The sequence below is a fragment of the Seriola dumerili genome, unplaced genomic scaffold (assembly GCF_002260705.1).
Source record: "Seriola dumerili isolate Sdu_G_001 unplaced genomic scaffold, Sdu_1.0 BDQW01000002.1, whole genome shotgun sequence".
Lineage (NCBI taxonomy): Eukaryota > Metazoa > Chordata > Actinopteri > Carangiformes > Carangidae > Seriola > Seriola dumerili.
In genome coordinates, this window is record NW_019174257.1 from 3,961,902 (window position 1) to 3,977,690 (window position 15,789).

Genomic DNA, 15,789 nt, shown 5'->3' on the forward strand with positions numbered 1-15,789 from the left:
GAATGACCACAGTTAAATCGACACAACTATTCAATAAACACGATATATAAACCTTAATAAAGGTAGGATTATGATTATTATTATTATTATTATTATTATTATTATTATTATTATTATTATTATTATTATTATTATTATTATTATACTATTTAAAAATGTTGACGGTTTTTCAAACAGTGTAGAACGTAAAAGTTTTTGGTTGTTTTTTAAATCATTTATTTATTTAACTAGTTTGACCTCCATACCCAGCATGCACTTCGCTCTTGCCATCTTGTCGGGTGGTAGAGGAGGAGAGTTAGCTGCCTGTTAGCTTACTGCCGCTGTGGTAAACTGGTTATCTGTCAGCTAGCTGCTAGTAGCAGCTGCCAAAAGTGAGCTGTCCATACGGCTGAGAGGCAAAACTTGACCGACTTTGAGACATTTTCTCTTTCTGCTGCTCGATTATATATTCTTTTTGAAACGCCGATGGATTTGTTTACATCATAATGCAGCACATGCTGGTACCGAGGCAGGGAAACTAGCTAACATCAGCTAACTTAGCTAGTCGGCGAGATATACACATATATAGCAGAGAGAGAGGAGTGGGCTGAGAGACCGGGCCCGCCTCAGACTAAAGTGCCGGTGGCAGCTGCAGAGCAAGAAGTTTGACAAGGGCCTGTTTGCTACTCCGCTGCCGGGACACAAAAAGGCCGACCGGGTGTTAGAGAGGCCGGAGGAGGAGAGCAGCAGTGTGCTGTTACCGGAGACAGCGGAACGCATCGGGAGTTTCGGAGTATCTGGCCTCGGTTGTGACACTTTTCTCCGACAAGAGAGAGGAAGAGGAACGGTATGGAAATGAACTGTGACGGTACGTGTCTGTGTCATATCCCCCAGCTGTGAATTACTTCGCGAGACATTAGTCCAGCACTTAGTTTTATCTGGGAGCAGACAGGCTTGACGCAGATAGTCAACATGTCGAAAATGCCAGCAAAGAAGAAAAGTTGTTTCCAGATCACTAGTGTAACGCAGGCTCAGGTGGCGGCCAGCAGCATCACCGACGACACCGAGAGCCTGGACGATCCGGACGAGTCCCGCACAGAGGACGTGTCGTCGGAAATATTTGACGTTTCTCGGGCCGATCTGGGGGTGTGTGACAGGAGTTCATCCGAGGAAACCTTGAACAATGTTGGGGAGACGCAGGAGGGCCAGCCGCCCACCACGGGTCCTGTCAACGGGGGACTCTCTTATAAAAGTTTAGGCACTGGTCGTGTCACCCCACAAAATTTAGGAGGAAGTGTGCCTGTGCCAGCTACAGCTCAACCCTTTGTTCCAAGCTCAGCCACCCATCCCTTGACAGTCATCAATACGGCCCCTGCTGCCACCATCTCTACCAGTGTGGCTCCCACAGCTCCTGTTAACAGCTGTAGTTCCCGTTTCAGGGTCATTAAACTTGACCATGGTACCGGAGAGCCCTTCAGACGGGGCAGGTGGACATGCACTGACTTCTATGAGAGAGATTCAGATTCAAATGTTAATCGGACTGTGGATAGCATAAGACCATCTGTAACCCTTGATCACAGTATAGACAGGGACAGTGGGCTAGGGGCCACCAGTAACTCTGTAGTCACTAGTAGTGCTTTTTCTGCACATGCCTCAGAGAACACCGCTGATAGTGGTTACTCTGCCGGGCACACCGCCCATGCCCACCCTTCAGAGCTTCAGCAGCAAGGCTACAGCTTGGCTCCTCAGATAGGGAGTGGAGCAAGTGCCTTCCAGCCCACAGGGTACACAACTACAGCGTCACAGCAACCACAACAGGCTCAGGTCAATATGCAGCCTGTTGCTCCCCAAACCTTCCTCTCCAACAGCCTCAACGGTGTGCACCCAGGTGCCATGCAGAAGTCCCCCATTATGCCTCCTGCCACGCAGCCCCAGCAGTTTGCCTATTCTTCTCATCCCACTGGCCTCTCAGCTGGCCAGCCGGACTATCGTCAGCAGCACTTTGGCTCAAGCACTCAGAACCTTCCCATGACAACCCTCCCTGTGGTGCCAAGCAGCCAGGTACCCCCGCCACTAATCACCCCCGCTGGTCCAGGAGTCCAGGGGCTGGGCGGAGAGGCAGCCTCAGCCCAGGGCCTCCTGCTACAAGTGAGCAATGCACAAGCCATTGCCTCCATCCATCCAACAAGTGGCCAACAGCAGCCTGTCAGCCAGACTCAGCCTTCAGGAGGGATAGGCATTGCCCCCGCACCTTCCGTCACCAACACAACCTCCCACAGCGGTGTTCAGAACGTGCCTGCCACAGTGCCCAGTACCACCAACACCCCTCCGGGTGTGCCAAGTCAGGCGCCTGGCACAGGAGGACTTGTCCACCCCCAGGGAGCCCATGGAGGAGCCACAGCAGGCTTCAGTAACCAGGCAGAGGATGGTATCCAGAAGTCTGATGCCCTGCCTCAGCCCAGTGCTGGTGTGGTGCCAGGGAAAGATGGTGTAAAGCCTTTCATCAGTGATGGCCTCAACCTGCCCACTCCTGCTGTCAACAATCTATTTGGCATCCATATTACCATGGATGTGGATGAGGACAGGTAAGAGGGTATAATACTAAAAGGCTTATGTGAAATGAGTCCACTGCCCTCAAATATTGCTTACTGCTATGTTTGTTCAGCTGTGGGCAATCAGCAATGCAATATTATGATTACAGTGGATATCAGTTTGCCGGAATCTATGAAGAAAAAAAGCTAAGGTATATACCTGGTGTAGAACTGATAGATTGTCGGAGTTAGTATGTGTGTATCTGGAACTCTTCCCGCATATTAAACATTCTTGTGGCATTCTACAGCAGTGTGGTCATACTCTACACTGTGGAGAACGCCTCTCCCTTCACCAGTACCAAAATTAAACGCGCTCTAACTCGAAGGGTTTGCTTGTACTTAAAGAACAATAAAACAAAACACACATTTTTCTCAGTTCTATTTGTAAGTGTAAAGTTGTAGATTTGGAGGAAGGAGGGATTAGAGCGGTAGTGAGCCAATGAAAACTGGCACAGACAGAAGGAATTTTCTGTCTTTGTCATTAATAGGCAACCCACAAAATGCTGGATGGTAACTTGCTTCTTTAGACATCCACAGCCCCCTCCCTCAAGCCTCCATTCAACCATTCAGACTTTTTGTTGGGTTTAGGGGGCGTTAACAAGCACTTGGATAAGTTACAACACACGCAGTAGCTGTGTTTTGTAGTTGAGAAGGGAATAACTCCCAAAACGTAGGCGGCTGGTTTTTATTCTCCTGTCTGTCTAGGAGAGATGGTTAGCATACTTGCCCTGGGCAGTGATCCCAGCCTCCCAACTTTAAATCTTGTAAATACTGGCTCTTCATGTTCCTACAGTACTCTCACAGTACTCCTCTAATGTACACACTGTAGCTATTTTGGGGGTCTGTCTGATGGCCCTCACACAGCTTGAGCTGTAGTGTTGCCACTCTTTGCCATTCCACGCAAGCAGAGGAGAGCTTGAGAGGTGATGTCTGAGCCAAGAATGACCTAGTGTAGAGTCCACACACACACACACACACACACACACACATGCACACACACGCACACACACGCATGGTCTGTCCTGTATTTATGTAGGCCTCAGTGTTTATCTGTGTGCTCTGTTCTGTTCTTCAGTGCTTATTATGAATGGTACGGCCAGAGGAGGAGGTGTGTGTGTGTTTTTAGGAGGTTGTGGCTTGATTTTTATCATCCACAGTCCAGATATTCCTGAAGCTAATCATTATTTACCAAGAGACTTAATCATAGCAGCATCACCCATGGGTTGATAATGTGCAGAGCGCAGAAACTGTGTGTGTTGTCCCTGATTTCATGAGAAGAACAGCCTGTGACCGCTTCCTCGTCATTTGTGTGTGTGTGTGTGTGTGTGTGTGAGTGTGTGTGTGTGTGAGAGAGAGAGAGAGACAGAGAGAAAAGAGGGGTGACATCAGTGGCTGGCTGAGTAGCTATGGTGATGTTGGCAGCAGGACAGGACAGAACATGTCAGGGAGGTGGAGGGGACAGACAGACGGCACGCAGACACACCTGTGGCAATGATAGCAGGCACGTAAACCTCTGTGTCTGGTAGCGATGACTTGGACAGGCTGAATCAGCAGGATGATGGCTGCTTACTGCTCTAGCTCTCAGACTCAGGTCCTCGTCAGGCGTGTCCATGTTGACACATCATCTTAACGAAGTGTTGACTTGTTGCTGACCTGTTAGGGGTTTAAGCTCCTTTTGTTCTTTTTCACATTTCCTCATGTTCCCATGAGACTGTAGATTGACTTTACTTAAAATTGCCCAGTTGTCCTAATTTGAAAAAAAAAATTAAAATGGGGTCTCACTTAACCACATAGGACTCCTATGATAAAATGTTGAGTAAATAAAATCACATCTGAATGAACTGAACTGAAGTCCAGACAAACCACAACTTATTGAGACAGAGTTGGAGTATATTCAACACAACCATTAGGGGTTACTGCTTCTTCTAATCCTGTGGATTAGGATAATATATTACGCACAATTTCAGTTAATCTCTTGATTGTTATGGGATATGATATAATAACCATCTAAAGGCTTGTAATACACCTGCTTTTAGACAATAAGTATCAAATACTGCAGACTTCTCTAGATAGGCAGTTTGGAAGTTTAATGCAATTTCAGCAATAGCAGCAATTTAAAAACTTTTTATCCATGATGCTTTGACTCGGGCATATAACACTATCACAGTCATACAAACAAAGTGTTGACCTTTTGTTCAGTTTTCACATACTTTTTGTTATTTAAATTATAATTCAAAGCGCACGATGAAAGATTTCATGTAGAATGTGACTATTTTCACTAAAGATGTTTTTCTTATGTCCAATATGCACCACACCTGTTACATTTTATACCAGAGAATATGTAACAAATCTCAGCGCAAATGATTCACATTTTTTCAATCCTAGTGGACCACATGCAATACTACAAATACCGACTTAAATCCCCTTTGTGGCTGCTAGCACATGTATTCCTGTCGCTACTGTTGCTTTTCACAAATCGCTCTACATGGACCCTGCTTGCTTCATTTATCCACATATATGCACACACATGTTGAATTTTGGTTAACCTCAAAACTTGTGCAGTTTGCTGAGTGAGGCCCAAAGGCAAGTTGGCATTCAGAGGCATAATTTTAACTATCATCAGATGTAATTAAAATACCTTGTTAACTCATAACTCTCTTGTTAATCTCAGGGAGGACCAAAAAAGACATATTTCAAGGAACACACCCCAGTATAACAGGACACAGATTTCCAAACTTTCTCCTCTTGTCAGAGGTGCATTGTTCTGTGCACGAGATCAGCCTTGTAGAGGAATCTGTTCCAAGTTTCATTGTTTGGTTCTGTTTTGAATTAGAGTGCATCACAAAAGTGGAACAAAGCATTGTGGGGGTGGAGTTGTGAGATGAGAATGATTTCCCCTCAGCTTGGGATGGTTAGCGTCCCCACTCAGTAGGTTGCATCTCTGCCAAATAAAGTGATGAAGCTGCCCCTGGGACAAATTGGTTTCCTTCAGTAAGAGCACTTGGCCTTTAACTCAGTTACTCCTCCCAGGACAGACCACAAGACTCTTGTACTGTACTCTCTCAATTAGGAATGTTAATTATTAATCCATAATTGATTACATTTTCTCCAGCAGAAAAACGATGATAGCTTAAGTGCATAGAAAATGCAGTCTGAAGTAAGTTCTGTTACACAATTTACAGTTTACTATTTCATTTTAAAAAGAAGGGAGCACAACAACTGCCTTGAAATCAAATGGATTATTCTGATTGATAATGTGAATAGAGCTTAGGTAACTGTGTACATCCCAAATACCTAAGCTTTATGCAGGAAAGATTAAGGTCATGGGTCACAGGAGGGATATGTTATGTATTCATCTGTGTATATCGAGTCATGCCGCTCTTTTGATATCAGCACAAGTCACTCCCAAGCTCCATTCACAAGTCCAGTCATGAGGTCTGGCAAAGGTGCACTTCAGAAGTAAAAGCCCTTTGTCATAAATTGTGATATTGGTGGTAAGATTCCCCTTTTTGCTACCATACCATATACCTTTTACTGACACATTCTTGCTTTCATTTGACTCTTCCTCTGCTGGTTTCTCCGACACACTCCTCTAAACTTTGCAAAACAGCCTGACACTGTTGGTTGGTATTTTTCTTGTGGCAGTCTCAGTGGCTCAGTCTTACTGAAAAACTGTTTGACATTTTTCCAGGGCTAAATATGTTGGTTCTTCCCAGAAGAAGCCTGCAAAATGTCATTTGGTGACAGATTAATTACAGTTTTTGTGTACTTTTGTCATGGTCTGTTATGTTGTAGCAGGTGACTGGCAAGTCTGAAATACAAGTGGCTGAGTGAAGGTTATTGCCAGTCAGTATGGGGATTTGAACCTGGCACAATCTAGTTGCAAGCATGGTTTTTATAAACTTTAGTTTGTTTCCTCCAGATTAAAAGACTGCCATTCATATCAGCAAACAAGCCGATGAACTTGGCCCAACAAAAGAAAAGTAAACCAGCTGCCAAACCTCCTCAACTTGTCTGATAGCCGACATGATGTCACTGAGCAATTTGTGGAAACTCAGATACACACAAGATTAATTTCTCCTCATACACACTAAATGTCACATAAGGTTATAATCTGATTGGAAGCTTTATGAAAGGTCATCTGCAAAGTGTGTATGAGTTCAACTTGATGGAAAATGTGAGTCGTCCACCTTCAACTGTGGTGAGTGCAGCCTGTATGGCAGTCGGGAAATCTCTTCAATCAATGCTGGTTATAATGTGGGAAAATGTAAATCTTTGCTTCTGCTACCGCCGGCAGTCTTTAAAGCAGCTGCCAGCTAATGTATGTCAGCACAGGATTGATTTGGGAGTTTAGTAGGATCTTAGCAGGTATCTTAATGATTAGCTCTTAATGGTTCTCAGCTGACTATGTTGTGAAAATATTGTTATACCTGTCACTTGGTCAAAAGTGGATGGCTCTGAGGTATAAAGATTCATCTTTCTGTGTATTTTGCTCTAAGTAAAACTCCTTTTCTGCAGCAAATATCTGCATTCTGAGTAGAGCAGCAAGATGCATTGACATTACATTGACAATGTAATTAGAGACTTAAGTGATTAATATAGAGCCATTTGTTTTAGTCTTCATTATCCAGCCTTAAATTCAAGATGAATGTAGACAGTGTATTATGTTAAATTCATTTAAGGATTAATTGTTATTTATACTTTCTCCTCATCTTCTTATTTTGTTTTTTTTTTGCTGGCTCTCTTATCTATTTTCCTCAGGTAAGCAGAATGTCAAAACTTTTGTTAAAAAGTAAAATCTTTTAAGTTAATAACACATTTTGTACGGTGTATAAGTAGTTACGACCTGCTCAGGGTGTATGTATATGTACCAATTTCTCATCATTTTATCGTTTTTATTTATTTTGACTTATTTTTTTACTTGGAGCATGTGAGAAGCAGTTTTACTCTCAATGTAATTTAGTGTTGAAACATGGTGAAAGGATTAGAGTGTTTCCCCCATGGTTGCTTATGGCATTGAAAATGACAGCGTATTGTCAGAGGTCTTTGTTGTTAACTGGTACTTTTCAACAGCCACCAACACATGGCATTGTTTGGATAGAAATATATTAGGTTTTTAATAAGCTCTCCATAGAGGTTAGGAGCGTATTAACTTCTTCCCAGTTGTTTCACAGATGCACATGGGGACACTGAAAGCCTAAATGCGAGCATGTTCAGTACTTGTACGGTGGCACCTCCCTCCATTTTACCTCTTGGCAGTTTGACAGTTTAACACAAAGGGGGAGTGAGTGAGGACAGGGTGGGATGAAGAGTCAGGTTTGGGATGGGGCGTGTGTGTGTGTTCGGGGTTGTAGTTTGGTTGCCACGGTGCCTGGAAACAAGGCCGCAGCTTATTTTCCACAGATAGCTGACCTGCCTGAACTTCCAGGGGACACATTCCAGGAGCCCTGAATGGCAGTGGTTGTCGGACGCCCCGGGCTGCAGCCTGAGCGGATGGGTCTGCCCCAGCTCTGTTTTTGGGATGGATGACTGGCCTGCCTCCTGTCTCCCTCTAATGTGGCTGCTCTGTCACTTGTTTTTTTTTTTTTTTTTTTTTTTTTTTTTGGCTCTATCCCTAACTGACCTGTTAACAAACTCTCCATCTCTGCTTCCAAAGGGGGCTGTGCTTTCACCAGAAGCCTCATTTCATACTTTTTTACTTTTAAATTAGTGTGGAAGTCTTGGTGTTGAGCAATCATCAACAATTTTAACAAGCATAGTAACTGGCAATAGTTGCCTTTTAATGATGTCTCCTTGAACTGCTGTCATAGTGCTCATTAAGGATTTCATCTAATTTGGTCCTGCTTCCAAAGATAATCATCCTTTTGTGAAGCAGAGCAAACAATTCTCTCATTTTGCCATGGTACAGTGAATTGTGTTTTATTTTAAAACATGTGAAGTTTGTTATATTTTTTCTAAAATGTAAGATCTAAAGGGGCCAGTGGTGTGAGGCAAAGTGGTTGAACAAGTTAGCATAGCAGGACCCACCCTGTTATCTCAGCAAGATGTGGTCAGGGGATCACTTCCAATTAGAGTGGACCTGCCAAAGCAAGTAAACAACCACGCTCCTGGCGGCGTACCATAACTAACTCAGTTTGTGCTGGAAGCAAGGCCATTGAATCAGCCGCAGAGTGTGTTGCAGGCTGTTCTAGGAATGAGGACAGTGTGTGCAAACTGTTTGTGTTTGTTGTCTTTTTCAGAATGGTCTCAGAAAAGAACAGGTTAGACCCCTCTTTCGAATGGTTTCAGTATGTTAAGTATGCACCCTAACCAAGGAGAAGACCTGTTGACAAGTCCTTGTTTCCTCTGTGTATTTCCTATGTGGAGAACAGGGCCATGTTGGGCTGAGGGATTGTGTAATAATCCAGTGTATGTGTCGTAACTTCTGGGATGGATGTTGACAATTTGTCAGTGATCGATCAACTTTTGAGAACATATTAACCATAAATATGCAAAGTTAGAGTGTCCTTATTGTACACACTTGCTCCATTAATTGCACAAAACATGGTAGCTCGGTAAACCATGATTTGTAATTTGAAAAAAAGTCTTCAATCACCCAGAATTCACAGAAAGTCAAGAACTAGACAGCTTTGTGCAGTAGGTGAAATACAGACATCTGTCTGTTAGTTTGATATAAGCCATAGTCAAAGTCTGCCTTAGTTATACCAACCTGTGTAGAGCTGCAACGATAAGTAGATAAATCATTTAGTGGACTTGCAGAAAATTGTTATCACTATTAACTATTTATATAATTAATTAATTGTTTAATCTTTCAAGCAAATATGCAAAATATTTCCTTGTTCCAGCTTCTCAAGTGTAAGAATTTGCTACTGTTCGCTGTTTCACGTGAGTATCTTTGGGTTTTGGATTGTTGGCCAGAAAAAACTAAACACAAGCAATCAAGAAAGATGCCATCTTGGTGTCGAGGATCTTGTAATGGGTGTAATGACATTAGCAATGACGTAATGACATATCTGACATTTTGTAGATAAAACATTCTGCAAATGAATCCATAATGAAAATAATCGTTAGCTGCAGAGTGTGCAACAAGAACAACAGCAATGCAAGGTGTTTACGTACTACAAAACAGCACATTACTTACATCTTATTACTTGATGAAGTTCACCTAAACTCAGAACCTGTAGCCAGCAGCTCTTCATCTTACCAGCTCACTGTGGCAGCTTTTTGTGACATTGACATATGGTTACTGCTGTTGCTGCTGACCTAAAACTGCAGAATAGTACACACCATGGTGGGTGATCTGTTAAAGGACTCTGGGCAATTTTACATCTTGTATGTATTTCAGCATTGGGAAGTGAAAAGCCATTCACCCACTGGACAACTTTGGTGCCTCGGAGATTCCTCAGAGGTCAGCTCATGCGTTTCCGATTTTGTTGTGTTTCACCCTGTTGGTTTACAGTAAAGTTAGATATGCATAGATAAAACTGGGAAGTGAAAGAGAGAAAAGTTTAAAGTCTATAAATGGGACCATTTCTTTGCAAGTGTCAGATGGTACAATTTCCTGACAGCCACCATGCACAACTAGCCACATACCAGGGTTTCTTGTTCCTGTTGTCTCCCTGATTTGTTCTAATGATAATGCATTAATGATAAGCAGTAACAAATTTCAAAGTGCAGGGGTGAAAAAAAAAAGATATTTCAGAGCAAGTAAAGCACGGTAGGAAAGGGGGAGAAGAAAGAAAATGCAAATCAGTTGGGGTTAATGCAGTGGTTAGGTGATTCAGCAGTTCTAGGACAATGACTTTCTGTTGAGGAGAGCTTTTAAAGTCGACCACAGATCGTCTTTAGGCATGGAGTCGAAGATTTGACTGGATGTCTGTGGGATATAAATGTCTTCAGCTCTAAAAAAGCTAACTAGTTGCTGTAGAAAATGTGAAGCTATGTATTGCAGTCATTCAGTCTCCTAGAGTGGGAAGCAAGGGCTGAACAACGAGGTTTCAGTGCTTAGGGCCTCCCGGAGCCCAAGATGTCTGAATAGTGAGTAATGAGGATGTGTGGAAAACATGGCAGGCAGCTGCATTTGAGTCATCCATCCTCTCTCTGTGTGCTCGCCTGCTTTCAATGGGTGTCGTCGACTGATCTGGTTCACTGGTGCCTGTGACTGTTCATTTTTTCTTTAGTCCTGTGTGTGTGTGTGTGTGTGTGTGTCTGTGTGTGTGAGACAGTATAGGATTGGCTGAGAGAATTGAAGGAGAGATTTTAGAGGGTGCTCATGTTTGGCTTCTTCTCTGTGTCTCCAGGGTCAGGAAGCTTTTTTTTTTATTTTTTTTTTTTAAATCTCCTTTTCAATAGCCAATCACTGCCTGTGTTATTTTCCTCCAGACCCTTCAAGTCTTCTTCTCAAAGGGGTGAAAGTCTGTCTGTGGAAACAAAAGTCCACACACAGTGAAACAAATCACTGCTAAGACAAAATGCTAATTTGAAGCTGATTTGGCCTGGCCTGTTTTGGCAGAGAGAATATTGAAGTTTAAGATTCCTCAATCACGACTAAAGAATAGTCCTTGAATTTGGTTTTTAAAGTTTTGAATTTATGGATGCCACATTTGTCGGTTGAAGACCTTCCTCAACTGAGAAGCCAAGTGTATTGGATTGAGCCTAAGTGATACGTTTTTGAGGCTCATATTAATGTTTTATATTTGCTATATGGTAACAAAATACCTACAAATATTCATTTTTAACATAAACACATAACGTAAGTAAACATATTTGACAAGGATGCAAAATTTTGTACCAATCAGGACATTTTATGGTTGAAAATAAACTTGTCAGTCATGAATTTAAGATTCTGTCTTCACACGATATGTAACCTTGTCCCCTGAGGTAACAGGCCATTGCCCTGGTTTTTGCTTGTAAAGCTAAAAAATGTTGTATACTAGCATCTTGACAAAATACTCAAGCATTTCATGTGACAGCCAATGCCTGATGGAGCAGAAAATAGTCAACATATTGGTCTATGAAGTAAAATGGGCAACTGGTCATAATTTTCATTGTTGATTCATCTTACAAGTATTTTCTTGGCGAATAGATTGTCTATTTGTTTGTTTACTCTTTAATATTACAAATTTCTATCGCAGCCTCCTAAAGCCCAAGGTGATCAGATGACCATAGGGCGATTAAACGATGACGATGAAGACCTATGTTCTTGTAGTTATACCCCCACTAAATTAATCAGTCTTGTCAAGTTGTGTAGGTTCAGCAGTGGATTCACTCTTGAGTGCTTTTTTCAAGTGAACATGAGCACAAGCTGCTCTGAAGGCCAACTAAGGTCATATCTGTTCTGCAAGCTGAATCTAACATCCATGCAAGCAATGCAATTGTTTCAGGGCACTTTTTTTTTCTGTCTTCAGCTGAGAAAGGCGCAGGTTTTGTAAGAACCTCAGTTTCCTGCTTTGCTTTGATGTCCGCTTTCATATTCTGTCAAACGCTTCCTCTGTTGTCTTCTTCCTCTCCTTTTTCTCAAGTCAACTTCGTCTCATGTGTCACCTCTCATAAGCATTGAACCACTTTCTGCCCCCCCACCTCACCTCCTCCAGTGTCTTACAATGAGCAGGCTTCTGCAAGGAAACGGACGTGAGTCATTGTGACTGGGTAGACTGATAACGGTTTATTCACTCATTTGAAGCGACGGTGTTGAACAGATGGTACCTTGGTTTATCGCTGAATCAGAGTGTTTTTGTCATAGATGCCTAAACTTGTCCTATTTTTTTCTCCCAGTGAGACCATCCAGATGATAGCGTTTATCTCCTCGCTACCAACACAAAACTTCCTGTAATTATGTGATTATGTTTAGGTGTGTGTGTGTGTGTGTGTGTGTGTGTGTGTGTGTGTGTGTGTGTGTGTGTGTGTGTGTGTGTGTGTGTGTGTGTGTGTGAGTGTCAATGTGCCCCTTATGAAGTAATTATTTTCATAACACTTTGTTGAAATTATTGTGTCATGCTGTAGTGAATCGGACTCTTTTCACTTGATTTCATCATTAAAAAATGCTGATGCGTGTAAAAACCAAAGCTCTCACTGTGATAATCACATGCCTCCTATCATGTTTGCTGCCGTACCGTTGTTTGTCTTTTTTTAGTCTCAAAGCATTTGAGAAGTATTTAACCAACACAACCCCTGTTGAACCTCCTGGTCAGCAGCATGGTGAGATGTGATAACTGGTTCATGCTGAACTTTCACACTATCATGCCTCTGTATTCTTCATCTGAGTCAGCCTCTAAGTTTAACACGTTACAACATTTCACCCTCCTTCTCATCTACCATAGAGCTGTGAAACATGAACATGGGTTAAAAGTAACAACACATGTTCAGTGGAGTACTGCACTTAAAGGTCTAGCAATCATCATTTGATTTATACATTTAGTACTGCTGCTTTTTTCTTGTGCTGCTGTGCAATGCTCTGTCTGTCTGCCACTTTGCCACCATCAGAATGAGGTCAGCCAAAAAAACTCCATACCAAACAACGGAAAATATGCTGCTGCCACTTCCTGTGCTGTCAGTGAGTTAACCTCAGCTGACGGACAACAGCTGAAATCAGGAAGGGCAATGCATTGGCATTTTATCACTGAACTAGGATTGCAACAAATACATTTGACAGTGTGACAGTGTCCCTGAAAAGTTCATTTCATGGGTGTTAGGTCACCAGAGACACTAAAACATAGGTCTGGTGTGATATTTGTTTGGATAGCTCTCGACAGTCAGCATCAGGGGATCTGCTCAGAAACTCCACAGAATAACTTTAGTACAGTTTTGAGGTGCTGGAACTTTCCACAGTCCGCTTGTGCGAATCACAGATAAACCTACAAGTAGATACAGGACACTTCTTGACCTCATGTTTGTACTGAAAGCTGATGTTTGTTGCTGTGACTTAAAATGTTGCCATTTAACAGAGCTACAGCACTAGTACCTTGACCAAAGTTAGCAAACTTTGGTTTCGTTTTGCCAAGTCGTTTTGCCAAGTCGGTGACCTATTGCAAGCGTTATGTCACAAGGTACAATTAATTTATTTTCCTTTTTTCTTTTTCATTTGCCAAAGGTGTCACAGGGTTCTAAGGCCTGGATCATTGATATAAGTAAACATTTACAGTAGAATCATATCTATTTTACAGACACTATTAAGGATTATATCTAGAAAGGTATACAATACCTTACAATGTGAACTATGATAACTTTTTACTACATTTAGTATCAGCCTCTCTCAGCATGATTCCTTTTATTCTATACAAAGACCTGTAACAGGAACCTTAGCACTATGCTCTCTGTACTAGAGAAAGTTTACCTTAGGGCAGCCAATGTAATGCCCACAGGACACACCCACTGTACGGTATGTAAAAGGAGTCGGTTGTGATTTGTCACAGGAATCTGCTAGTGCTTCGTCTGCATGGAGATATGAATGCCCAGGCGACCAGCGACACAACAGCTGAGGGGACTTTGCATCAAAGCCAGAGTATGGTACTGAACAGTTGCAATAACACTTGAATGGTTTGAAGGGAAAACTCCTTATGGGACCGTGCATAATAAATTGAAGGAGTGCATTGTAATGTTAGGTAGTTTGGATAAAAAGTATAAAAGGAGAACACCTGCACTGCCAAAAGTTACTAAGAAACCTGCCTATTCTCCCAGTCAGGCCAGTCATAAAATAAAAAATAATAAAAAACATATGTCATGTACTGTAACTTGTTTAGTGTTTACCAAAAGGCATACTGTTTACTCTATGTTACAGTTGCAGGTCAACAAAATTAGTTTATTCAAAAGTTCAACTAGAATAAATAAAACAATGTTTTTCATCTGAAGCTTTGGCTATGCGCCCGTAAGACCATAAGTAAACTATTAAGACTTAAAAACATTATTAACGACATTCAGAACATTTTGTGACCAGCTTTTTTTCTTCATCAAGAATTGTCATGACCGGTAGTCATGCTTCCTGTCCCACTGTATACATCCTTTGTACTTCTTTTCAGATCTGTGCTCCTCAGTTGCCTGGCCCTGCCGCTTGACCTCAGACAAAGTCACTGGAGAGTGACAGGCCCGTGTTGTTACAGAGCAGCCGACAAGCTGAGACAGAAACAGACCTGAAGACCAATATGGCAGAGTTCACTGGGCCAGTGTCACGCTTCAGGAACCAATTCTACACTTTATTTAACTGACTGAGTCAATGAACTTGAGCCCTGCTAAGTGAAATTGAGCAGATAGGGTGGCTTTGTAGCTCCAGGCTGATGCGATGTGCTTCCTCCTAGCTGAATGAGCCAAGCCAGATCCTGAATTATACTGACTCATCTGTACTCATGGTAACAATTATGTGTAACCTGAGCAGAAATTAGCACCCTCTGCTTACCAGAATGCTCATATCATTGTGACATATTTTCACTCATCTTTCACTGACTTTACATATTTGCCAGTTTTTCGCTGATGTGTTGCAGTTTGCATTTAACATCACTAAAGCTCGAGTTGTGATCTTACCTACTGAGGTTTTTTTAAACTTGAGTCACAAATACCCCAACAGAGCCTTATTCTCAGTCCTATTGGCTGTAGCCTCCCATAGGAGAGTGGGCGGGCTTGTGTTGTCAGCGGTGGTTAACTGCACAGCTGGGACTAGCCTGACCCTGGTGTGGCTTCAGGCTTGGCCCCATGCAGAGGGTCACATCCCTGTTTGCCATGGAGCCTTTTCCTCTCTCTCCCACGGCATCTCCTAATCACTGCGTTATGAGAGGAACTCCTCTGGTCACATCACATCCCACCCCACCATCCAGTTTATTCAGCCTCCCTCTGTGTCAGGCCTCAGCCAAAAAACAGTCTTGTGCTATATGAACAGGGCGAGAGTTTTGTATGCATGACATGAAACTAAATCTGTGTATGGATAAAGGCTGCTCAGTTCTGTGTGCATACATAAACATCAAAGGGACAGCTTCAGGAAAACAACCTGCAGTTCAAAACCCAGTGTCAGAATGGTCCTTATGTTTGTTGACTGTATGGACTGAGGCCGTCTTGTTTTTTATTTTGAAGGAAGGGAATTAAATTTTTGTGCTTTCTATTGAAAGCAGCAGCTTTCCTCAAGTGACCTGAGGGAGTATGTGTTCATTCAGGCCCATGCAGCAGCCTTTTCTGAGGCAGCTTAAGGATGGGGTTTACAGACAGAATCCCACTTGAGACTATTCTTCATCCTGTG

The 15,789-nt window shown here is 42.5% G+C and overlaps 1 protein-coding gene across 1 annotated transcript in view; it reads left to right on the forward strand.

Annotated features, from left to right (window-relative positions):
* Nucleotides 1-330: 330 nt before the first annotated feature.
* Nucleotides 331-15,789, forward strand: part of LOC111240324 (TSC22 domain family protein 2-like) — a 36,587-nt gene continuing 21,128 nt past the window's right edge. The window contains exon 1 of the mRNA XM_022770296.1: nt 331-2,564. Coding sequence (XP_022626017.1) covers nt 952-2,564 — 1,613 coding nt within the window. The 5' untranslated portion in view covers nt 331-951. The remainder of the gene's footprint in view (nt 2,565-15,789) is intronic.